The sequence below is a fragment of the Entelurus aequoreus genome, linkage group LG28, assembly GCF_033978785.1.
Source record: "Entelurus aequoreus isolate RoL-2023_Sb linkage group LG28, RoL_Eaeq_v1.1, whole genome shotgun sequence".
NCBI lineage: Eukaryota > Metazoa > Chordata > Actinopteri > Syngnathiformes > Syngnathidae > Entelurus > Entelurus aequoreus.
Genome location: NC_084758.1, coordinates 18,574,716 through 18,600,308, shown reverse-complemented (window position 1 = coordinate 18,600,308; position 25,593 = coordinate 18,574,716). Strand labels below are relative to the sequence as shown.

Below are 25,593 nucleotides of genomic sequence, written 5' to 3'. Positions count from 1 at the left end.
CGCCAAAAAAGTTTGTATACAAAGCAAACTTCCGACAAAAATGTTTGTATAAAAAGCAAACCTCCGACAAAAATGTTTGCCACCAATCTAAGAAAAAGAAAGCCTCTGGAATGTGAGGTACCACTGTACAATATATTTGTGTTCAGCTAACCTGCTCCTCTGTAGAGCGTGATGGCGACGATTTGTGAGCGCCCTGCTCGTCTTTGCTCAGGTCATCTGAAAAAACAAAAAAAGGTAAAATAAAAAACTTTTCTTCATGCCACTATGATGCTTCAAGTAATCTCCAGAGCATTTAGTCAGGCCAAAAGTCGGACCTAATTTGGCTGCAGAGCGTCTCCTTCGTCGACTGGGAGTCGGACCCATTTTCTCGAATTGTTTCATCTCCTCCTGCGCTACTTCTTCTGCCGCTTTAGAAGATCGTCCCCTGCGCGGCAACTTGACCCTCACCTCTGCTTGTTCTTTTTCCTGATGAGGACAACACATCTTCGTGAACGTTTGTAGGACGTTCAACAAATACCAAAGTCAAAGTAAAGAGCGTTCTATTCTCACCTCAGAAGATGGTTCCTTTCCATCCTGGCCTGCTGCATTGCTAAATTGTGATGCATCAGCAATATTACTGCAGTCCAGAGCAGATGCAATGTTCTGGTTGGACATCTTTCTTTTACGTCCTCCTCGTCCCTCAGACTTGTCACAACAAAAATGCAACATCAAGACCTGAACCATCAGAAACCATACATTGATCCAAGGAGAGTTACCTTATTTGACGTGTCTGACTCCTTTTGCTGCTGGATGATGCAACCTGGGTCACACATTTCTGAACAACATTTAGGAACGATATGGGAGGAATGGGGGGGGGAACGTGCCAATTGCACAGCTACTCACTGGCTTGATTTACAACTTGACTTCCACAGTCTAGTTGTGTGTGTGGAGCGCCGAGTTCCACCTACAGAGCAATCGATGACAAAATGAAGATGAGGTTAAAAGTGCTGAGCAAGCTTTTTGACCGTTGCCATGGAACTTACGGTTCGTGCAACGCTTTCTTCCTCCTGTGTCTTTACTTCAGCATCACCTGGTGATAATGGACGAAAGGTGAATTTAAATACTGCCAAAGCAATTCCTGGGGTGACGATTCAATTCAGAATCGATTTTGTTCAATGTATTATTTGGTATAATAACTATAATGGAACTTCTTCAAAACCGGGGGTCAGCAACCCGCGGATCTTTAGTGCCGCCCTAGTGGCTCCCTGGAGCATCTTTTAAAAAAGGATTGAAAAAGGAAAAAGATGGGCGAAAAATATATTTTTTTGTTTTAGTATGTTTTTTGTTTAAGGACAAACATGACACAAACCTTCCCAATTGTTAGAAAGCCCACTTTTTAATATGTTTGTGTGTATGCTTCACTGATGAGAGTATTTGGTGAACATAATTTTGTCCTGCTAATTTCGGCGGTTCTTGAACTCACCATAGTGTGGACTGTGACGCAACAGTTTGTTTACATGTAAAATCTTGCACTCTTTCTTTGTCTCATCTTGTCAACCAAAATTTTTATGCTGTGCGTGAATGCACAAAGGTGAGCTTTGTTGATGTTATTGACTTGTTGGAGTGCTAATCAGGCTATTTGGTCAGTGCATGACTGCAAGTTAATCAATACTAACATGCTATTTAGGCTAGCTGTTGCATCATTATACCTCATTTGTAGGTATATTTGAGCTCATTTAATATCCTTTACTTTTATCCTCTTTGTATATAATTTAGTTTTGCTTATCTCATGACACATGACAGTATGTAATATTGGCTGAATTTCAGATAGTTGTTTGTGTGCCATGTTGTTCCAAAACACAGCAAGCATCAACTAGCTTGCCAAAGATTGTAATAAATATATTAAAAGAAGACGTTTCCTTTAACTGGGACACACACATCTATACCTTTGGCCATTAAAAGCCAGTAATTTCCAGGAGTTATCTCACCTTCTGAGTAGCCTCTGATTTACTAATGGTTTCCAATGTTGTAAAAATGTGTAGAATAAATATTAAATTTCAACATTGCTGTCAACGAATTGAATTGATTAACGTGGACCCCGACTTAAACAAGTTGAAAAACTTATTCGGGTGTTACCATTTAGTGGTCAATTGTACGGAATATGTACTGTACTGTGCAACCTACTAATAAAAGCTTCAATCAATCAATCAAAAACGAAGATTTGCTTCAGCCTGAGACACAGTCATTTTGATAGTAGGCTATTATAGCTAATATAGACACTTACATCATGTGTTGCCTTCATTATAACACTTATATAAGACTTTTACAGTCTTTTGATAGTAGACTAATATAACTAATATAGACACTTACATCATGTGTTGCCTTCATTATAAGACTTATATACGGCTTTTAATTTTTTGCAGCTTCAGTCAGTATTTTTGGTCCAATATGGCTCTTTCAACGTTTTGGGTTGCCGACCCCTAAGTTAGATGGTCTAAAACATATTTTTAAAAATGGATTCTTATGAAAAAAAAAAAAAAATGTTTTCAAGTTTTTGTTTTTTTTGTGATTTTTAAAAACTGCGAATCATGATGAATAAGAATCGTGATTCGGATGGGAATCGATTTTTTTGCGCATCCCTACAAAGACGGCCATATGATTTGGTACACATAAATCAACCAAAAATTCTGCCTCTACAAAGACAATAATACTCCGTTTGGAGGTGAATTAATTCAACATTTATTAATTGTTCCTCATATCTTGGTCTATTTCAGGTGCGATGAATTAGGACATGTCATTTGTTACTTAAGAGTGTCAATCATATTTTATGACAAACTATTAATCGATTTAAACTATTATACAAACATGGGGTCTGGTTCAAATCTAGAGATGAGGGTCTTTAAATTGACCTGCTGTTGTACTCTGTCTCAAAGTGTTTACATGTGCTCAATGTTTCCTCACCATTATTGCTATGTTGTCTATTACCATTGTTGGTATATTCATTATTCCTACATTGTTGATACAAATTATTGTTACAGTGTAACAATTATTGTTACCTGTGGTAATGCCATCACGATACAACTTTTGTATTATAATCCTTGAACAAAGTAAGAGTGAAACTCATGAGAATAATCACAGAATGGAGAACTGAGGGGGGGATTAAATAAATTATCTTCTTCCCACTCCCTTTCAGGCAAAACTGGACAATCATGCTTACGGTACATACTGTACATTACCTTTTGCACTATATTAATTTATATTATGTATTGTCTACCTTGAACTTTTTTTTATTTTTATGTTATTGCCTGAAATAAATGAATGAAAAAAATAAATGAAAACATACCTCTGTTAGAATGTGCATGTGTACCTAATGAAGTGGCCTTTATTAATAACATATAGCATGATTTTCAAATTGAGGTATGCCAAAGAAGCACTTGATCTTTTCCTATAGTCAAACACAGTGTTACTGTTCAAACTGTGTGTAATGTTACAGTGACCAAATATATAATAAATATACTTGTTGCCTTGTTTTAAATGAATACTTAGGCCTACTACGCTACTGTACTTTAACGTTGGTCATGAGACAGCCAAGTTTCTTGTGAGATGGCACTTGTGGAGAAAATATAGATTTACGTACGATTACTGACGTCCATCTGCTCCTCCTCGGCGAGCCCCTCTTCAGCCTATTATCGTTCACAAAAATGTTGTTTTACATGTTTAGCCATCTTGCTGACAATGCAGAAAAGGGGTGCACAGTGCGGATCGTTGCTCACTTTGCTGTTTGCGTCTGCAACCTCGCTTTGCTCTGAGGAGGATGAAAGGCAAAGAAGTCAGTCATGTAAAAAAAAAAAAAAGACTTGTTTTTTATGGAATGATGCTCACCGTGCGGACCGGGAACATGCTCCAACGCAGGCGTCCCGCAGGAAAGGTCAGGCGTGCTTTCCTTCATAATTTCTGGAACATCAATAACAATCAAACCACACTCCAGCCATACCTGACCCAGGTGAGGTAGGAGGCGTTACCATCTTTCTCGGTCGATGCTGACCGCGTGTCAGGTGCCGTCTCGGCAGCGTTGGCCGCCGCCTCACCTGGAGGATCCTGAAAGTCATGTGACTTGGTGTCATCCTTCGGGCAAACACATGAAAACATATCACCATCAGTTTATGGCAAACCTGTTTTTACATGGCACGTACGCGAATAAGAGCTTAAGTCATGTAATATAATGAATGCTCAGCCATCTGAACCAAACATCAACATCTTAGCTTTGTGTTGTAGGGGCCAAAACAAGTTCTTCATGACTTAAACCAGGGGACGGCAACCCAAAAATGTTGAAAGAACCATATTGGACCAAAAATACAAAAAAGTAATCCGTCTGGAGCCTTATATAAGTGTTATAATGAAGGCAACACAAGATGTAAGTGTCTATATTAGCTATATTAGCCTACTATCAAAATGACTGGTGTGTCGCAGGCTGATGCAAATCTTTGTTGACGGAAATGTTGAAATGTAATATTTATTCTGCACATTTTTACAACATTGGAAAACATTAGTACTACTTCTCAGAGGGTGAGATAACTCCTGGAAATGACTGTCGTAGAATTACCAAAGGTATAGCAGTGTGTGTCCAAGTTAAAGGAAGGCTGTCTTCCTCTAATGGATTTATTACAATCTTTGCAAGCTGGATAACGTTTGCTGTGGTCTGGAACAACATGGCACACTAACAACTATCAGAAATGCAGCCAATATTACATACAGATAATGTGTCATGAAACATGGAAAAATAAACTAAATACCCAGAGGACATAAGTAAAGGAAATTAAATGAGCTCAAATATACCTACAAACATACAGCTAGCCTAAATAGCATGTTAGCATTGATTAGCTTGCAGTCATGCAGTGACCAAATATTCCTGATTAGCACTCCATAACAAGTCAATAATATCAACAAAGCTCACCTTTGTGCATTCACGCACAGTATAAAATGTTTGGTGGAGACAAATGAGACAAAGAAGGAGTGGCATAAAACCATACTTGCCAACCTTGAGACCTCCGAATTCGGGAGATGGGGGTGGTTAGGTGGTAGCGGGGGGTGTATATTGTAGCGTCCCGGAAGAGTTAGTGCTGCAAGGGGTTCTGGGTATTTGTTCTGTTGTGTTTATGTTGTGTTACGGTGCGGATGTTCTCCCGAAATGTGTTTGTCGTTCTTGTTTGGTGTGGGTTCACAGTGTGGCGCATATTTGTAACAGTGTTAAAGTTGTTTATACGAACACCCTCAGTGTGACCTGTATGGCTGTTGATCAAGTATGCCTTGCATTCCCTTGTGTGTGTGTAAAAGCCGCATATATTATGTGACTGGGCCGGCACGCTGCTTGTATGGTGGAAAAGCGGACGTGACGACAGGTTGTAGAGGACGCTAAAGGCAGTGCCTTTTAGGCACGCCCCCAATATTGTTGTCCGGGTGGAAATCGGGAGAAATTCGGGAGAATGGATTCCCTGGGAGATTTTCGGTAAGGGCACTGAAATTCGTGAGTCTCCCGGGAAAATCGGGAGGGTTGGCAAGTATGCATAAAACACGTCTTTCTGTGGCAGCGTCAGAGAAAGTTATACATGTAAACAAACTGTTGAGTCACAGTCCACACAACGGTGAGTTCAAGGGCCGCTGAAATTAGCAGGACAAAAACGGCGCTCGCCAAATACTCTCATCAGTGAAGCATAAACACAAACATATTAAACTGTGGGCTTTCTAACAATTACGAAGGTTTGTGTCGTGTTTGTCCTCCTACAGAAACCATATTACAACAAAAAATATATTTTTCACTAAATTTTTCTTCCATTTCCATACATTTTTGAAAAAGCTCCATGGAGCCACCTGGGCACCGCTCAAGAGCCGCATGTGGCTCTGGAGCCACGGGTTGCTGAACACGGCCTTAAACCAACTTTAAAAAAAGACTAATATTTTGACACAAATGCAATTTCCTTGTAAGAATGACATATTTTACTTGAATGTACCTCACTTATTTGGTCAGAACAGTTTTATCCAAAGTCCCGCCGGGGTTTATTTTTGAAATGAAACGAGCACACCATCTTTGACACACCATCTGATCACTGACCGCATGACGACCAACGCCACCTTTCAGGTAACCATCAACGTTTAAAGGAAAGGAGCATGTGCAATCAAAATAATGTAATCTGTGCTTATACATGATTAATGTTTCTGCAATTATTGCAATGTGTTAACGTGTTGAACTGCAGCTTTTGATTACTTTAGTAATCCAGTGATTTATAATTTTTTCAATTACCGTATTATCCGGACTATAAGGCGTAATGATATCATTTTATCTTTAGAACACGCCAGAATCCACTAGATAACGAGCTTTGATTGTCTCATAGTCCCTAAAACCGTCAGTACATATACTGTAATATTATACATGGTAATTGTTATATATTGTATATATTATATAAACATATAATATAATATATCAGTATATATCCTATACTGCACATATATTATGTAAATATTACGTACCGTATTTTTCGGACTATAAATCGTGCGACTTATACTCAGGAGCGACTTATGTGTGAAATGATTAACACATTACCGTAAAATATCAAATAATATTATTTAGCTCGTTCACGTAAGAGACTAGACGTTTAAGATTTCATGGGATTTAGCGATTAGGCGTGACAGATTGTTTGGTAAACGTATAGCATGTTCTATATGTTATAGTTATTTGAATGACTCTTACCATAATATGTTACGTTTACATACCAGGCACGTTCTCAGTTGGTTATTTATGCCTCATATAACGTACACTTATTCAGCCTGTTGTTCACTATTCTTTATTTATTTTAAATTGCTTTTCAAATGTCTATTCTTGGTTTTGGGTTTTATCAAATATATTTCCCCCCAAAAATGCGACTTATACTCCAGTGCGACTTATATGTTTTTTTCCTTCTTTATTATGCATTTTTGGCCGGTGCGACTTATACTCCGGAGCGACTTATACTCCAAAAAATGCGGTGTATATGTTATATTTTATATTGCTTTTAGTCTATTTTATACCTGCATTGTCCTTTCCATCTTTTCCATCATTTGTAACTGAGCTACTGTGTGGAACAATTTCCCTTGTGGATCATTAAAGTTTGTCTAAGTCTAAGTCTAAGTCTAAATTAGGCGTAGCAATGATTTTTAAAAACCTGTCCAGATGTGGTAGACCAGGACCACTTCCTTTACAGTGACTGGGAAGTTGAAAGTGAACAAATGAATGACCCACAGGGTGTTTACCTGAGGAGCCGTTTCAGCACATGATGCGTCCATTTCATAGTTGTCTGTGGATACAAACAAATGTTGGGTTATTTAAACAAACTTAAAAACTATAAAAGTAGGTTTAAATACCATCACTGCTGGATTTTCCAGCATTCGTGACCACAGGCGATGACTCAGCAGCGGTTTGTAGAGCTTCCGGTTTCTGGCGCTCCGTGCCACTCCCAGGGGACGCCGCCGCTTTCTGCCTCATGAAGCCGGGAGACAGAGCGCTGTCGGGGTCCATGGAAAGCAGCGTGAGGGCCGCCTCCTTCATCTTCATGTCGGCGTCCTGAAGCGTCGCTTCCACGGGGGCTTGCTCTACGCCGCCCGTCGCCGCGTGGAGCCTGGCGTCCATGGCCGAGGCGCAGACGTCCATTAACGTCAGCAGGGCGTCGGCCTCCGGAGGCACGGCCGGCTCCTCAGCGGTCACGGCGTGGGTGTCGTCAGTCGCGACCGCGACGGGTTCCGTGTCGTCTTTGAGCAGAGATGTCTTCTGCGCATCCTGAGCCACGACATCCAGAGAGGACTTCTCCGCTTTGTCTTCACGGGGTGCTTTCTTCTCCTCGTGGTTCTTCTCCAGAACTTTCTCCTTCTTGTCCATTTTCTTCTTTGCAGTCTTCATGTCAGGCTCCTCAGAGGGCTTCCTCTGCTCCTTCACACTTCCCTCCTTCTTCTTGTCCTTGCTTATCTCACCTTTGCTGGCCCCGCGAGCCTCCAAACTGTGAGCTTTCTTGTCCGGCTTTGACTTTGCTTCCTCTTTGGATTTGGATTTTTCCGTGGTTCTTCCTTTCTCTGCAGGCCTGACTCTTTTTGGGGACTTTTCGCTGTCAGGCTTGTTTGGTTGCTCGGCTTTGGTCCTCTCTTTGTCTTTGCCATCGGCTTTCACTTTGGCTTTGTCCCCTTGCCGCTCTTCGCTGTGGCTCTTGGACCTCTTCAGGGTGTCCTTGGAGTGTTTCTCTTTCTTCTTTCCGCCGTCTGTGCCTGGTCCCACCTCAGGCCGGTCCTCAGAGAAGGCGGAAGATTCCAGCCGTAGTTGTTTGGAATCGCTTTTTACTGACAATTTATCTCCTTTGGCCTTTTCTTTCATTTTGTCTTTATCTTTTTCTCGACTTTTGTCCTTCTCTGCTTTGATCACCTCGACAGACTGAGACCTTATTTTCTTAGTTGACGCATCTTTAGCCGCTTCATCGGCCTCGGACGCTTTTTGTTCCTTTGCCACTTTCTTTTCACTTTTCACTTTGGGCTTCTTCTCTTCGGAGGACGCCTTTACAGGCCCGCCATCCTTCTGCTGGGGTTCAGTCACCATAGACTCGGGTTTCTTCTCCTGCTTTGGTTTGATCTTCGCTGACTCCTCTGGCTTTTCTTTGCGCACCTTGCGTGACGGCCGGTCAAACTTCCCGACGGTACGCTGCCTGAGCGCCTCCTGAGAGCCGAGCTCGAGGTCCAAGATGAAGGAGTGCGTGCGGTTTTTGTCTGGTATCTTCTTGGGGTCGCTTAAATCTTCCAAGACGCTGCCGCTCATCCTCCGGTGCCTCTCTTCAGACGACTCGGATGGGTTTCTCGCCGGTTTCTGTTGGAGGCTGCGAGATGGCGGGGTTTTCGCTTCCTGAAAATAATTCATAAAGGTTACATTTCAGCACATACGGAGCATCTCGAAAACATTCACAGCGCTTCACTTTGTCCACTTTTTGTTACCTTACAGCAGGGGTGCCAAACTCCTTTTCATTGAGGGCCACATCGCAGTTATGGTTGCCCTCAGAGGGCCGATTTTAACAATGAGTAATACAGTATATGAATATACATGCATATATTAGGGATGTCCGATAATGGCTTTTTGCAGATATCCGATATTCCGATATTGTCCAACTCTTTAATTACCGATACCGATATCAACCGATACCGATACATACAGTCGTGGAATTAACACATTATTATGCCTAATTTGGACAACCAGGTATGGTGAAGATAAGGTCCTTTTTTAAAAAATTAACGAAATAAAATAATGTAAATAAATTAAAAACATTTTCTTGAATAAAAAAGAAAGTAAAACAATATAAAAACAGTTACATAGAAACTAGTAATTAATGAAAATGAGTAAAATTTACTGTTAAAGATTAGTACTATTAGTGGACCAGCAGCACGCACAATCGTGTGCTTACGGACTGTATCCCTTGCAGACTGTATTGATATGTATTGATATATAATGTAGGAACCAGAATATTAATAACAGAAAGAAACAACCCTTTTGTGTGAATGACTGTGAATGAGTCTGAATGAGTGTAAATGGGGGAGGGAGGTTTTTTGGGTTGGTGCACTAATTGTAAGTGTATCTTGTGTTTTTTTATGTTGATTTAATTAAAATAAAACAAAAAAACAATCCGATACCGATAATTTAAAAAACGATATCGATAATTTCCGATATTACATTTTAAAGCATTTATCGGCCGATAATATCGGCCTGCCGACATCTCTAGTATATATATATATATATATATATATATATATATATATATATATATATATATATATATATATATATATATATATATATATATATATATATATATAATGCATTAACAATATATTTTTTTACATAAGCTGCAAAAAAAAAATGTTTATTTTACTTTAAAAACTAGCAGCTCAGTCACCCAAATTTTACAGTAAAAGCAGTGAGTTTTTTACAGCATATAAAAAAATTTAATAAATGGAATGGAATGGAAAAACAATACCAATGTTTTAGCGGTACAATTCAAGCAACAGAGGTGCCAGTTTTGGTGTTTTTTTCCCCGTAAAATCTTGTTGTTTTAATGGGTTTTTTTGTTTGTTTTTTAATGTTTTAGTGTCTTACTGTATATGGAAAAAACAGTACCAAAGTTGATTTTACGGTAAAAAACTCAAGTCGGCGGAATTTAACCGTAAAACCCATTGTCAATTTTACAGTCTACAATTTGATTGATAATTTGTTTTGAAATCATAAGTCAAGCAGATATTTAAGTACAGTATTTATCTTTATCTGAACAAAAAATATTTTTGGAATACATGACAATATGATATTTTGATTTTGATAATATTGAATTTTAAAAGATATGCAATTGCATGCAGTATATGATTTTTAATGTCAAAAGGGAAAGAACAACACTTATTTAGTAAAAAAAAGATTAAGCATTTTATTAACGCATATTATTTCCGGGCTTTCACGGGCCACATAAAATAATGTGGCGGGTCAGATTTGGCCCCCGTTTGTAGAATTTTGAGGACAAAAATGAATGCAATAAGGCTGTAAGGCTTACAGCCTTATTTCATTCATTTTTGTCCTCAAAATTCTATAAACAATACCCCATAATGACAAGGTGAAAGTTTTTTTGTTTTGCAAATTAATTAAAAAAATATCACATAAGTATTTAGAGCAGGGGTTTCAAAGTCAAGGCCCGTGGGCCAAATCCGGCCCGCGAATGAATGATCTATGGCCCCCGGGATGATATTTGATTAGTATTAGAACCGGCCCACAGGCCACAGCCGCCTGCTGCTGTTTTGCACGCAGCAATACTCCATCAGTGTTGGCGCTAGGAATTTTCAAAATCGGGTCCCAGGGACCCCATCAAGTCATAAAAATGGGGTCCCACAGTAACTTTTTGGGGTCCCACTTTTTTGTAACCGTTTTGAAAACAAATGATAAATGTATGCATTATCCTGTTATATCTCACATTCTATATTGTGTTTTGGAAAAAGGTTGTCATAAACGTTACTTAATTCATTAAAAAAAAATAATAAAAGAAAACAATTTTTTATGCATATGTAAATGTATTCAGTTATAAACAATTATTCACTTTCTTCTTTCGTTCATGGATCTAAACTTTACCTGCCGGTATTTTTTTCTTTTTTTATTGTAATATTTTCAGAATGTGTTTATTTTTGGCCAAAGTAAGACAAATAAAACAATTTGAAGTTGTCTTTATTTTTTAGTTTTAATGCCCGCGTGTGCACAAATTTTCCTCCATGCGGCCCCTGAGCTAAAATGAGTTTGACACCCCTGATTTAGAGCCTTTGCTCCATACTTTTTTTTTAATACGATGCCACAAGCTTGGCACACCTATCTTTGGGCAGTTTCAACCATTCCTCTTTGCATCGACTCTTAAGCTCCATCAGGTTGAATGGGAAGGTTTTCATCCAGGATGTCTCTGTACATTGCTGCATTCATCTTAGTCTAGTCAGGGCGGCGACCAATAACTCGATGGTCACTCTGTCAGAGCTACAACATTCCTCTGGAGAGAGGAGAACCTTCCAGAAGGACAACCATCTCTGCAGCAAACCACCAATCAGGCCTGTATGTTAATGTTAGCTACCTCTCTTTGTTTATAATGTATATTTTCTGTATATTTTTTTACAGCAGCTGTTACATATACCGTAATATTGTACATGGTAATTGGGATTTGTTATATGTTGTATATATTATATCATAATATAATATAATATAATATAATATAATAAAAATATATCAGTATTAGTCTACTTTATACCTGCATTATCCTTTCCATCCTTACCCTTTCCACCTTTGTAACTGAGCTACTGTGTGGAACAATTTCCCTTGTGGATCAATAAAGTTTGTCTAAGTCTAAGTATGGTAGAGTGGCCAGACGGAAGCCATTTCTCATAAAAAGTTTGCCAAAATACCCCTGAAAGACTCACAGACCATGAGAAACAAAATTCTCTGGTCTGGTGAGACAAAGATTGAAGTCTTAGGCGTGACCGCCAGGCGTCATGTTTGGAGGAAACCAGGCCAATGCCATGCCTACAGTGAAGCATGGTGGTGGCAGCATCATGCTGTGGGGTTGCTTTTTAGCGGCAGGAACTTGGAAAGATGAATGCAGCAATGTACAGAGACATCCTGGAGGAAAAGCAATGCTTCCCATCCAACTTGATGGGAGTTTGAGAGGTGCTGCAAAGAGGAATGAGCTAAACTGCCCAAAGATAGGTGTGCCAAGCTCGTGGCATCGTATTCAAAAAGCTGTAATTGCTGCCAAAGGTGCATCAACCAAGTATTGAGCAAAGGTCGTGAATACTTATGTCAGGTGATTTTTTTGTTTTAATAAATTTGCATTATTAAAAAAAAACTTTTCCCATTGTCACGGGACAAAAACAAATGGATTCCATTTTGGAATAAGGCTGTAACATAACAAAATGTGGAACAAGTGAAGCGCTGTGAATACTTTCCACATGCAGTGTAAATGTATGACTTATCTTGGCTACGTACCGCCTTCTTAGATGTTTCTTCTGGGTCTGTTTTTTTCTTGCTGGCCACGTCATCCTCTCTCCTGAAGGAAAACAAACCAACCCGAGCCGGTGTCGTTTGCAAAGAGCGAAGAAGCAACATTTATCGAACTCACCTGGAGTCAAGCTTCCTCTTTCTGCTCAGGGCCATTTTCTTCTCCAGGACTTTCTGCTCTTTGCGGGCTTCCTTGGCTTGGGGTTTCTGGAGACCGCCAGATTGCTCACTTTTCTTCTTTTTCTGATCTGTGCAGCGACATCACGTCCATTAACTCTAGACTAGGGTTGCGCAATATAGACGATGTACAATTTCAGTTATATAGGTTTGATCAAACAGTAAAGCTTTGAAAACTATTCTAGTGGCGAGCAAACAAAAACCATGCCAGCAGCTAACGTCCCTCCACAGTGCAAAGCCACTTTGAATTGAGCAATGCAAGCAAATCAACTTGCAAAGAGTCAGTATATGGTCGAGAGTACAGTGCTTAGATCAACTTTGTATATCATCCTATGCCTTTTTTGTTGTTGTTTACAGACTCAGGAAAGAAGTCCCTGGACACAGGAAGGCCTTTAGGGCAAACACTCAAGGATTTTAATCAGAGCCAAGAGTAGGAATTAATTGAAATATTTAATTGATATTGATATTGTTTATGTCTGATTACAATTGTGATCACAAATGGAGTTGTTCAATGACCTTGAACATGTGAAGTACGGTTTATGCATACAGTTACAATACAATGCATCACATATTTCCAGTTTCTCTTCACAACATGCCCGAAAGGGAGTAGGAAAAAGCAGAGCTTATTTAACCCTACCCCTTTTCCATTTCATAGCAATTACTAAATCATTTATCTTGTACACAATTTAACTTTAATAATTTAAATAATAAAGTTCTCAGTAAATAGTTGAATAAGTTGTAGTTCACACACTGAGATGAATATGATGGTCTCATTTTTAATAAATTCAAAATGTTCATCAGAGTTATTCTTCCTTTGTAACTTTGTAATCACTTGGAGTTTGAACATTTTAGTACAATGTTCGACTTCTTTGCTGAATCCAGTGGTTCCCAAACTTTTGTCACCAGGTACCAATTCAGAAAAAAACTTGGCTCTCCATAATGGCCGACATTTAAAAATACAGTAGCGTAGTAGGACTAATTATTTATTAAAAACAAGGCAGACGTTTTATTTAAGTATACCGTATTTTTCGGAGTATAAGTCGCTTCGGAGTATAAGTCGCACCGGCCGAAAATGCATAACAAAGAAGGAAAAAAACATATATAAGTCGCATTTTTTGGGGAAATTTATTTGATAAAACCCAACACCAAGAATAGACATTTGAAAGGCAATTTAAAATAAATAAAGAATAGTGAACAACAGGCTGAATAAGTGTACGTTATATGAGGCATAAATAACCAACTGAGAACGTGCCTGGTATGTTAACGTAACATATTATGGTAAGAGTCATTCAAATAACTATAACATATACAACATGCTATACGTTTACCAAACAATCTGTCACTCCTAATCGCTAAATCCCATAAAATCTTATACGTCTAGTCTCTTACGTGAATGAGCTAAATAATATTATTTGATATTTTACGGTAATGTGTTAATAATTTCACACATAAGTCGCTCCTGAGTATAAGTTGCAACCCCCGGCCAAACTATGAAAAAAACTGTGACTTATAGTCCGAAAAATACGGTATTCATATGTTTAGCCACTGTAACATTACACACAGTTTGAACAGTAACACTGTGTTTGAATATAGGAAAATAAAACACTGTAAAAATCCAAGCGATTCTTTGGCATAACACTTGATGGAGTTTGAGAATCATGAGCTAGTCCATTCCATTATTTAATTCCACATACTGATATACTAAAGGTCTTAAGTGTTGTACGTGCTTACAAATGTTTTAAACTACATTTTTCTCTAAGGTTATATTTATTCTCTTTTGTTGAGAATTGTTGGGTAGCAGGTTAAAGTTTGCTTTGTGCATAATTTTAGTTGTTTGCAAATTCCCTATATCGTTGAATTTCAATATTTTTGATTCAATAAATAAAGTGTTTGTATGTTCTCTATATCTAACTTTATGTATTATTCTCACTGATCTTTTTTGTAACACGATCAGGGAAAAAGTCTACCTTTGTAGTTATTTCCCATATTTCTGCACAATACCTCAGATATGGTTACACAAGCAAGCAGTAGAGAGTATGGAGTTATTTTTCGTCAAACACACACTTGGCTGTATTCATTATTGATATGTTACTTGCCGCCTTATGTTGTATGATCATATATTTGATCAGTGTCAGCAATACTAATAACTTGCTATTGGATCGCGTAAGGCCAAAAACTAATGTACAGTATCCAAACAACAGAGGAATAAGTGCTTCAAACATTTTTGCCGAAGTGTAGATAGAACCATGTTACAACAGAAAATAATCACGTATTACCTACCAGTCAATAAGCAAGTAGATTAATTATAGTTTTGACAAAATAATGCATCATCAAATTAAGAGCCTTTTTAACATGTTTTCAAATGGTCCCATCTAGATTAATCTAAATCTAAATCTAATTTCAAGCATTGTTCAAGATTAGATTCCAGGTATTTCACAGCTGCGATAAAGTCCACAGACACCAAAGAGAGTAAATACAATGTAGTAGACAGACCTTGCTCTTCAGACTGTAAAGCTTTCTGTTTGCGCTTCTCTTCCATCCGCTCTCGGTTTTGCTGCCTTTTGAGCAGACGATCCTCTTTGTCCTTTGCCTGAAAAACATAGCCGTGAGGTACATTTAATCATAATAATATTAACAATGGATTATATTTTCTTTTTTATCAACTACATACTCAACATTTGAAGGTCATGGTGTATTTTGGTGCTCATCTTCACTTTTTGTTAACATCATAGTGTCTAAAGTGCAGCACAGGGTCCATTTTTGGCTGGCAGCTACTTTTTTTTTTATTAGGTTTTGACATGGGATGAAAACTAAATTAATTCATTATTAATGGGGTATATAATAACTCTAACCATATTTGTGTATGTCTATGATATATATATATATATATATATATATATATATATATATATATATATATATATATATATATATATATATACACACATATACTGTACATACTGTATATATATATATATATATATATATATATATATATATATATATACACACACATATACACATATATACATATACATATATATACATATATATACACATATACACATATATATACACATATACATATATACATATATATACACATATATATAGACATATATATACACATATATACACATATACATATATATACATATACACATATATATATGTATATATATGTATATGTGTATATATATATATATTTGTATATATATATATATATATGTATACACTACCGTTCAAAAGTTTGGGGTCACCCAAACAATTTTGTGGAATAGCCTTCATTTCTAAGAACAAGAATAGACTGTCGAGTTTCAGATGAAAGTTCTCTTTTTCTGGCCATTTTGAGCGTTTAATTGACCCCACAAATGTGATGCTCCAGAAACTCAATCTGCTCAAAGGAAGGTCAGTTTTGTAGCTTCTGTAACAAGTTAAACTGTTTTCAGATGTGTGAACATGATTGCACAAGGGTTTTCTAATCATCAATTAGCCTTCTGAGCCAATGAGCAAACACATTGTACCAATAGAACACTGGAGTGATAGTTGCTGGAAATGGGCCTCTATACACCTATGTAGATATTGCACCAAAAACCAGACATTTGCAGCTAGAATAGTCATTTACCACATTAAGTTAAAGTTAAAGTACCAATGATTGTCACACACACACTAGGTGTGGTGAAATTTGTCCTCTGCATTTGACCCATCCCCTTGTTCACCCCCTGGGAGGTGAGGGGAGCAGTGGGCAGCAGCGGTGCCGCGCCCGGGAATCATTTTTGGTGATTTAACCCCCAATTCCAACCCTTGATGCTGAGTGCCAAGCAGGGAGGTAATGGGTCCCATTCAATGTATAGAGTGTATTTCTTTAAAGTTAAGACTAGTTTAAAGGGATCTTCATTGAAAAGTACAGTGCTTTTCCTTCAAAAATAAGGACATTTCAATGTGACCCCAAACTTTTGAACGGTAGTGTATATACGTTCATATATGCATGCATGTACATACATACATATATGCATATGTACATATATGGAAATATATACATACATATATATGTACATATATGCATATATGTACATATATACATTGCAATATTCACTCTTCAGACACAATGAAGACATGTTCACAGTAAGGCTTGCTCACTTGTGTTGCCAGCTATTTAAACAATAATGGACGACAGTAAATCTACTGCTATACAAGCTGCGCACTGACTACTCTAAAGTGTAGCCAGGTTTCATTTCTATAATATAGTCCCCTGAGAAGATGCTTGCTGCAAAGTGCTGAGTAGGACTTTAGCCAGCCATGTGGGGACCTTTACTCACTACAGATCGCCGCCTTTCCTCCACAGTGACCTCGTCGTCTGAGTCGCTATAGTAACGGGAGTACAAGAAGGGCTTGTGGACGTAGGCCTTGCGGCGTGGTTTACTCTCTTTGCCTTCATCTCCCGTGTCCCCGCCTGCCTCCTTCTTCTCGGGTTTGAGACCTTTAACACGGAGACAGAACAAAGACTGAACATCTCTCGTCTCTTGTAGATTCTAAGGTGGCGTGCGGGGCAACAAAAAAAAGGAGACAGACCATCTGTTGAATTCTCGGCCTCCTCGGAGGAATCGGACAGCGGCGCCTCCTCTTCGCTTTCCCCCTCAAACGAGGAGAGGTCGCTGGTGTGCACGGAGCTCACTGTGATGTCGCTCAGGCCGTCCAAGTCCGAATCCTCTAAAGAGTACTCTGCAGGGTAAAGAAAACACAAATAGTCAAACTATTGCATACTAAGGAAAGGTAGCACTGCATGCGTGTAGCTCTTACCCCAACAAAATAAAAGTGGAGTCATTGGTGGTTACCAAAATAAAATGTTATGGATAATGATAAAATAATGTATGGAGCACCCCAAAAAAAGGACCTTCATCTTGTCCTCTTAAAAAGTGACTAGACAACCAAATACCTCCCTATTTTGTTTGGAAAGGGGGAACTTTTCTGTCATTTTTGGAGGAATACAAACATGACTGACAGTGCATGCTACTTTGCTTTTTGTGAGCCCTACTTTTCATACGGCCCAACACTGAGCACACCAAAGTAGTCCGTCTGCCCACGTATTAGGGCTGCATGATTTTGAGGAAAAAAACCTAATTGCGATTTTTCTTTCCAAAATTCCAATCAAATTTGAAAAAGTACGAAAATGACATAGGGCTGGGCGATATGGACTAAAAAGTAGAGATGTCCGATAATGGCTTTTTTGCCGATATTCCAATATTGTCCAACTCTTAATTACCAATTCCGATACCAACCGATACCGATATATACAGTCGTGGAATTAACACATTGTTATGCCTAATTTTGTTGTGATGCCCCGCTGGATGCATTAAACAATGTAACAAGGTTTTCCAAAATAAATCAACTCAAGTTAGGGAAAAAAATGCCAACATGGCACTGCCATATTTATTATTGAAGTCACAAAGTGCATTCTTTTTTTTAACATGCCTCAAAACAGCAGCTTGGAATTTGGGACATGCTCTCCCTGAGAGAGCATGAGGAGGTTGAGGTGGGGGGTAGGGGGTAGCGGGGTGTATATTGTAGCGTCTCGGAAGAGTTAGTGCTGCAAGGGGTTCTGGGTATTTGTTCTGTTGTGTTTATGTTGTGTTACGGTGCGGATGTTCTCCCGAAATGTGTTTGTCATTCTTGTTTGGTGTGGGTTCACAGTGTGGCGCATATTTGTAACAGTGTTAAAGTTGTTTATACGGCCGCCCTCAGTGTGACCTGTATGGCTGTTGACCAAGAATGCATGCATTCACGTGTATGTGTGAAAAGCCGTAGATATTATGTGATTGGGCTGGCACGCAAAGGCAGTGCCTTTAAGGTTTATTGGCGCTCTCTACTTCTCCCTACGTCCGTGTACACAGCGGCGTCATAAATTTTACTTTTCGAAACTGATACCGATCATTTAGAAACCGATACCGATAATTTCCGATATTACATTTTAAAGCATTTATCGGCCGATAACATCGGCAGTCTGATATTATCGGACATCCCTACTAAAAAGTATATCTCAATATATTTTTACTTAAACTCCATATTCGATATATACACTATATTGCCAAAGGTATTTGGCCACCCACCCAAATGATGAGAATCAGGTGTCCTAATCCCTTGGCCCGGCCACAGGTGTATAAAATCAAGCACTTTGGCATGGAGACTGTTTCTACAAACATTTGTGAAAGAATGGGCCGCTCTCAGGAGCTCAGTGATTTCTAGCGTGGAACTGTCATAGGATGCCACCTGTGCAACAAATCCAGTTGTGAAATTTCTGATGGACCAGTCTGGGTTTGGAGGTTGCCGGGAGAACGGTACATTTCGGACTGCATTGTGCCGAGTGTGAAATTTGGTGGAGGATGATTTATGGTGTGGGGTTGTTTTTCAGGCGTTGGGCTTGGCCCCTTAGTTCCAGTGAAAGGAACTTTGAATGCTCCAGGATACCAAAACATTTTGGACAATTCCATGCTCCCAACCTTGTGGGAACAGTTTGGAGCGGGCCCCTTCCTCTTCCAACATGACTGTGCACCAGTGCACAAAGCAAGGTCCATAAAGACATGGATGACAGAGTCTGGTGTGGATGAACTTGACTGGCCTGCACAGAGTCCTGACCTGAACCCGATAGAACACCTTTTGGATGAATTAGAACGGAGACTGAGAGCCAGGCCTTCTCGACCAACATCACCAATGCGCTTTTGGAAGAATGTTGGAAAATTCCTATAAACACACTCCGCAACCTTGTGGACAGCCTTCCCAGATTAGTTGAAGCTGTAATAGCTGCAAAAGGTGGACCGACATGATATTGAACCCTATGGGTTAGGAATAGGATGGCACTTCAAGTTCATATGTGAGTCAAGGCAGGTGGCCAAATACTTTTGGCAATATAGTGTATCTCGATATTGGCCTGTCCTTAATGTTTTGCCTAAATCCCAACCAACCGTGACTCATCATTGTAAACAACCAACCAATCATGGATGTTCTTATACGTGCAAGCAGGTCTTGGAAGGAGGAAGGGGAGGGGTTTAGTAGGCCATGGAGTGTTGACAGGAAGTGGGAAGCGGGGTAGAACAAGGAACACAACAAATAAGCGGTGTTTGGTCATTTTAACGTGAAATAAATTGTATCGATTTTAGGATATTTTCTTAATTCATATCTTGTTTAAAAATATATCGACATATCTTACAAACTCGATATATCGCCCAGCCTTAAAAGGACATGCTTTTTCATTGGACAGCTAAAAAAACTAATATACACTACCGTTCAAAAGTTTGGGGTCACCCAAACAATTTTGTGGAATAGCCTTCATTTCTAAGAACAAGAATAGACTGTCGAGTTTCAGATGAAAGTTCTCTTTTTCTGGCCATTTTGAGCATTTAATTGACCCCACAAATGTGATGCTCCAGAAACTCAATCTGCTCAAAGGAAGGTCTGTTTTGTAGCTTCTGTAACGAGCTAAACTGTTTTCAGATGTGTGAACATGATTGCACAAGGGTTTTCTAATCATCAATTAGCCTTCTGAGCAAACACATTGTACCAATAGAACACTGGAGTGATAGTTGCTGGAAATGGGACTCTATACACCTATGTAGATATTGCACCAAAAACCAGACATTTGCAGCTAAAATAGTCATTTACCACATTAGCATTGTATAGAGTGTATTTCTTTAAAGTTAAGACTAGTTTCAAGTTATCTTCATTGAAAAGTACAGTGCTTTTCCTTCAAAAATAAGGACATTTCATTGTGACCCCAAACTTTTGAACGGTAGTGTAAACCATTTTAAACAATCAACAAATGAGTGAGCTGACCTTCCTTAATCTTCTCTCTGGCTTTCTCTTTGGCCTGACTTGAATCCTCCTGCTGCTGCTTCTTCTCCTCAGAAGGTCTCCCGCTTGTTTTACAGGCCGCTTTGTGTTTGTCCTCAGCTTGGTCTTCGCCTGGAGTCCCTTCCTCCTCCATCTTCATCTCCTCCGAGGGGATTTCTTTCTCTACTTCCATCTGATCCGGAGCGCCGTCATCCACGGACCGCTGCGCCTCGGCTTCCTGCGCCTCGTCCTCGGCCGTCTTCCTCTCTGCGTCCTCGTCCAGGTCCATGTCCTGCTCGCCGTCCTCCGCGGGCCCGTCGGGGGCTTTGCGGACCTTCTCTGCGGTCCTGACGTTGGCCTCCTGGCTGAGAGAGGTGATGGCGTCCAGGATGGACATGGCGTCTGCGGTGGACGTCGGAGTGGACGATGAGGCTGTGGATGCGTGAACATCGGTTAGCTTGTGTGGACAAAAAAATGAAGTGAACGCTCATGAGGACATGAGCATACCCTGCTGAGGGACAATGACGTCAGCTTTGGTCTCAGTCGCTGGGATCGGCGGCGGGGGCGGCGCCGGCTCCTCGCTGCTGGTGCCAGGCGACAGGAATTGGTGGACCACCTTCTCCACCTGCGGCCTGAAGATGTGGTTGACTTTGGGGTCCACCACCTGGGCCACGATCCTGTCCACCCCTTGCTCCAGCATCCCAGATCTAAAAAATGTACATAACATCATGGCTGTCTTGAGTTTCTAATAATTTCTACAATTCTTATTTTTTTGTGATAGAGTGATTGGAGCACATACTTGTTGGTCACAAAAAACATTCATGAAGTTTGGTTCTTTTATGAATTTATTATGGGTCTACTGAAAATGTGAGCAAATCTGCTGGGTCAAAAGTATACATACAGCAATGTTAATATTTGCTTACATGTCCCTTGGCAAGTTTCACTGCAATAAGGCGTTTTTGGTAGCCATCCACAAGCTTCTGCTTGAATTTTTGACCACTCCTCTTGACAAAATTGGTGCAGTTCAGCTAAATTTGTTGGTTTTCTGACATGGACTTGTTTCTTCAGCATTGTCCACACGTTTAAGTCAGGACTTTGGGAAGGCCGTTCTAAAACCTTCATTCTAGCCTGATTTAGCCATTCCTTTACCACTTTTGACGTGTGTTTGGGTTCATTGACCTGTTGGAACACCCAACTGCGCCCAAGACCCAACCTCTAGGCCAGTGGTTCTTAACCTGGGTTCGATCGAACCCTAGGGGTTCGGTGAATCGGGCTCAGGGGTTCGGCGGAGGTCAAAACACACCCAACTCATCGTCTAAATAAAAACTTCTCCCTATCGGCAGAAGTCAGACTGATTTGCAGGTGTGTAATTTGTTGTGAGTTTATGCACTGTGTTGGTTTTGTTGTTTGAACAAGGTGATGTTCATGCACGGTTCATTTTGTGCACCAGTAATAAAACATGGTAACACTTTAGTATGGGGAACATATTCACCATTAATTAGTTGCTTATTAACATGCAAATTAGTAACATATTGGCTCTTAACTAGTCATTATTAAGTACTTATTAATGCCTTATTCGGCATGGCCTTATTATAACCCTAACCCTCTAACCCTGACCCTAACCAAATAACTCTAAATTAAGTCTTTGTTACTTAGAATATGTTCCCCACACTAAAGTGTTACCAAAAACATATAACTTTGTCTTGAATTTGAAAAAACAAAAAAACATTTTATTTTTCCACTAAAGAAGGGTTCGGTGAATGCGCATATGAAACTGGTGGGGTTCGGTACCTCAAACAAGGTTAAGAACCACTGACCCAGGCTGATGATTTTAGGTTGTCCTGAAGAATTTGGAGGTAATCCTCCTTTTTCATTGTCCCATTTACTCTCTGTAAAGCACCAGTTCCATTGGCAGCAAAACAGGCCCAGAGCATAATACTACCACCACCATGCTTGATGGTAGGTGTGGTGTTCCTGGGATTAAAAGGCCACACCTTTTCTCCTCCAAACATATTGATGGGTATTGTGGCCAAACAGCTACATTTTTGTTTCATCTGACCACGGAACTTTCCTCCAGAAGATCTTATCTTTGTCCATGTCATGTCAGATTTGGTCACATTTTCAGTAGACCCATAATAAATTCATAAAAGAACCAAACTTCATGAATGTTTTTTGTGACCAACAAGTATGTGCTCCAATCACTCTATCACAAAAAAAATAAGAGTTGTAGAAATTATTGGAAACTCAAGACAGCCATGACATCATAACTTTTGACCACGACTGTACACGTTTTGAGTCTGGCCACATTTCCACAGAAGATTAGGACCAACATGCTTACTGCAACACGAGCTGTCGGATGTTGTTTCTCAGCTGGTTCTTGTTCAACTGAGGGCTCCATGTGTGGTTGGACAGGTGGTTGGAGACAAAGTTGTCCACTCTTTGCTTCAAGTTCAGGTAAGCGGGCTGCAACAAACACACACACACACACACATTAAAACCTCTACCTACTATGGTTGTACGGTATACCGGTATTAGTATAGTACCGCGATACTAATGAATCATATTTGGTACTATACTGCCTCTAAAAAGTATCAAATTTGTGGTATCATCCAAAACTAATCTAAAGTATCAAACAACAGAAGAATAGGTTATTATTACATTTTAACAGAAGTGTAGATAGAACATGTTAAAAGAGAAAGTAAGCAGATATTAACAGTAAATGAAAAAGTAGATTAATAATTAATTTTCTCCCGCTTGTCCTTAATAATTTTGACAAAATAATAGAATGATAAATGACACAATATGTTACTGCATATGTCAGCAGCTAAATTAGGAGCCTTTGTTTGCTTACTTACTACTAAAATACAAGTTGTCTTGTATGTTCACTATTTTATTTAAGGACAAACTTGCAATAAGAAACATATGTTTAATGTACCCTAAGATTTTTTGTTAAAATAAAGCTAATAATGCAATTTTTTTGTGGTCCCCTTTATTTAGAAAAGTATCGAAATACATTTTGGTACCGGTACCAAAATATTGGTATCGGGACAACACTACTACCTACACATTATGGCGGCACTACACACAACTTCCTCATGTGGTGGCCATTCATTTACTCAACTCCAGAGAGTGACAAGCATCTATGAGTTTAAAAATATTGTTCAAGTGCATGATCATAACATCACACAGATCAAATGAACCAGAAAATGGAAGAAAATATGACATATGTGGGATTTCAACCTACGCCCCTGAGCCACTTAAGACTTAGACAATCTTTAATGATCCACAAGGGAAATTGTTCCACACAGTAGCTCAGTTACAAAGGATGGAAAGGGTAAGGATGGAGAGGATTATGCAGGTATAAAGTAAATAAAAAATGTACCATAGAAGCAATATAAAATATACCAAATGTAATATTTACATATTATATATAGAAAATGGATGAATGGATATATACCGTATTTTTCGGACTATAAGTCGCAGATTTTTTCATAGTTTGGCCCCGGGGGTGCGACTTATACTCAGGAGCGACTTATGTGTGAAATTATTAACACATTACCGTGAAATATCAAATAATATTATTTAGCTCATTCACGTAAGAGACTAGACGTATAAGATTTCATGGGATTTAGCGATTAGGAGTGACAGATTGTTTGGTAAACGTATAGCATGTTCTATATGTTATAGTTATTTGAATGACTCTTACCATAATATGTTACGTTAACATACCAGGCACGTTCTCAGTTGGTTATTTATGCCTCATATAACGTACACTTATTCAGCCTGTTGTTCACTATTCTTTATTTATTTTAAATTGCCTTTCAAATGTCTATTCCTGGTGTTGGGTTTTATCAAATACATTTCCCAAAAAAATGCGACTTATACTCCAGTGCGACTTATATTTGTTTTTTTTCCTTCTTTATTATGCATTTTCGGCCGGTGCGACTTATACTCCGGAGCGACTTATACTCCGAAATATACGGTAATGACAACAAAGTCAAGTAAACAGTTGTGGTGAATTATGTCCTTAAAGCATATTGTTTTAATCAATTTGCAAAAATTCAAAAGAAACATTTTCACATTGTCATTATGGGGTATTGTGTGTAGAATTTTAAAGGACAAAACTCTTTATTGTCGGCCATAAACACATCACCAAAACATTACTTTTAGCAAAACTGGTCATTTTCTGCAGTACAAACCAGACCAAAAGCAACTTTGTTATATCAACAGCAGCCGCTCGCTCTTTCTCACTTGCGCCAACACATGCACATATGGCACTTAGCCAATGATGCGTTTACAGCCACAAAAAATCGGACAACTCCAACACCACACATAAAGTGTCATTCCAGGTCGTCACACTATGATTTACCAATCAAATGTGTGCTTAGTCTAGTGTCATTTATTAGGAATCTTAATTGATACATATTAATCATGAAATGCTGTTAGTATATTAAATAAATACTACTAAAAATATATATTTTACAAACAGGAAGTTGCAGGAATGTTCACATGATCCCCTGCTTACATCTCATTGTGCAACATGTGAATGTTTTAATAGGAACTAAATGCAATGTCTGAAAGGGGTACAAATTATTTCCTGTCATGTCTGTGTTAATCATGTTTTTGTTTTGCTTGGGTTTTGGGCTCTTTTTTTAGTTCCTGGTTGCACTTCCTTGTTTGGTTTGGTTTCCATGGTCACCCATTAGTTTTCACCTGTCTTGTCACGCACCTGTTTCACGTTTCGAGTCACGCACCTGTTTTCACTGATCACGTCACTATTTAAATCTGTCTGTTTCTGTTGTTCGTCCTGGTGTCCTCACACATTCACACTCTGATGATCCATGCTGCTCTTTTTCATGTTTTTTCATGCCAAGTAAGTTTTGTTTATTAAGACCACAGTTAGTGTTGTTTCTTTGTTCATAGTTTTTGTGCCCACGTGCATGTCTTTTGTTTCTTAGTCAAGTTGTATTTCCGCCTTTGTGCGCGCCATTTGTTTGCTTCCTTTTTGTTGTAGTTTATTAGTGTTAAACAATAAGTCATGTATT

General features: G+C 39.0%; 1 protein-coding gene across 2 annotated transcripts in view; it reads right to left on the bottom strand.

The window, feature by feature from the left end:
• The window catches only part of bod1l1 (biorientation of chromosomes in cell division 1-like 1), a 41,971-nt gene that overhangs the window by 15,275 nt on the left and 1,103 nt on the right, over nucleotides 1-25,593 (bottom strand). The window contains exons 2-21 of one of the 2 annotated variants that reach the window (XM_062040151.1): nucleotides 22,887-23,011; nucleotides 21,056-21,255; nucleotides 20,552-20,980; nucleotides 17,297-17,446; nucleotides 17,044-17,204; nucleotides 15,218-15,314; nucleotides 12,669-12,795; nucleotides 12,536-12,596; nucleotides 7,375-8,890; nucleotides 7,264-7,307; nucleotides 4,002-4,104; nucleotides 3,862-3,933; nucleotides 3,753-3,784; nucleotides 3,617-3,662; nucleotides 1,023-1,069; nucleotides 883-943; nucleotides 756-814; nucleotides 550-684; nucleotides 315-465; nucleotides 152-216 (exon numbers count right to left, since the gene is read on the bottom strand). In XM_062040151.1, coding sequence (XP_061896135.1) covers nucleotides 152-216; nucleotides 315-465; nucleotides 550-684; nucleotides 756-814; nucleotides 883-943; nucleotides 1,023-1,069; nucleotides 3,617-3,662; nucleotides 3,753-3,784; nucleotides 3,862-3,933; nucleotides 4,002-4,104; nucleotides 7,264-7,307; nucleotides 7,375-8,890; nucleotides 12,536-12,596; nucleotides 12,669-12,795; nucleotides 15,218-15,314; nucleotides 17,044-17,204; nucleotides 17,297-17,446; nucleotides 20,552-20,980; nucleotides 21,056-21,255; nucleotides 22,887-23,011 — 3,681 coding nt within the window. The remainder of the gene's footprint in view (nucleotides 1-151; nucleotides 217-314; nucleotides 466-549; nucleotides 685-755; nucleotides 815-882; nucleotides 944-1,022; nucleotides 1,070-3,616; nucleotides 3,663-3,752; nucleotides 3,785-3,861; nucleotides 3,934-4,001; nucleotides 4,105-7,263; nucleotides 7,308-7,374; nucleotides 8,891-12,535; nucleotides 12,597-12,668; nucleotides 12,796-15,217; nucleotides 15,315-17,043; nucleotides 17,205-17,296; nucleotides 17,447-20,551; nucleotides 20,981-21,055; nucleotides 21,256-22,886; nucleotides 23,012-25,593) is intronic. The other variant, XM_062040152.1, reaches the window with a different exon arrangement.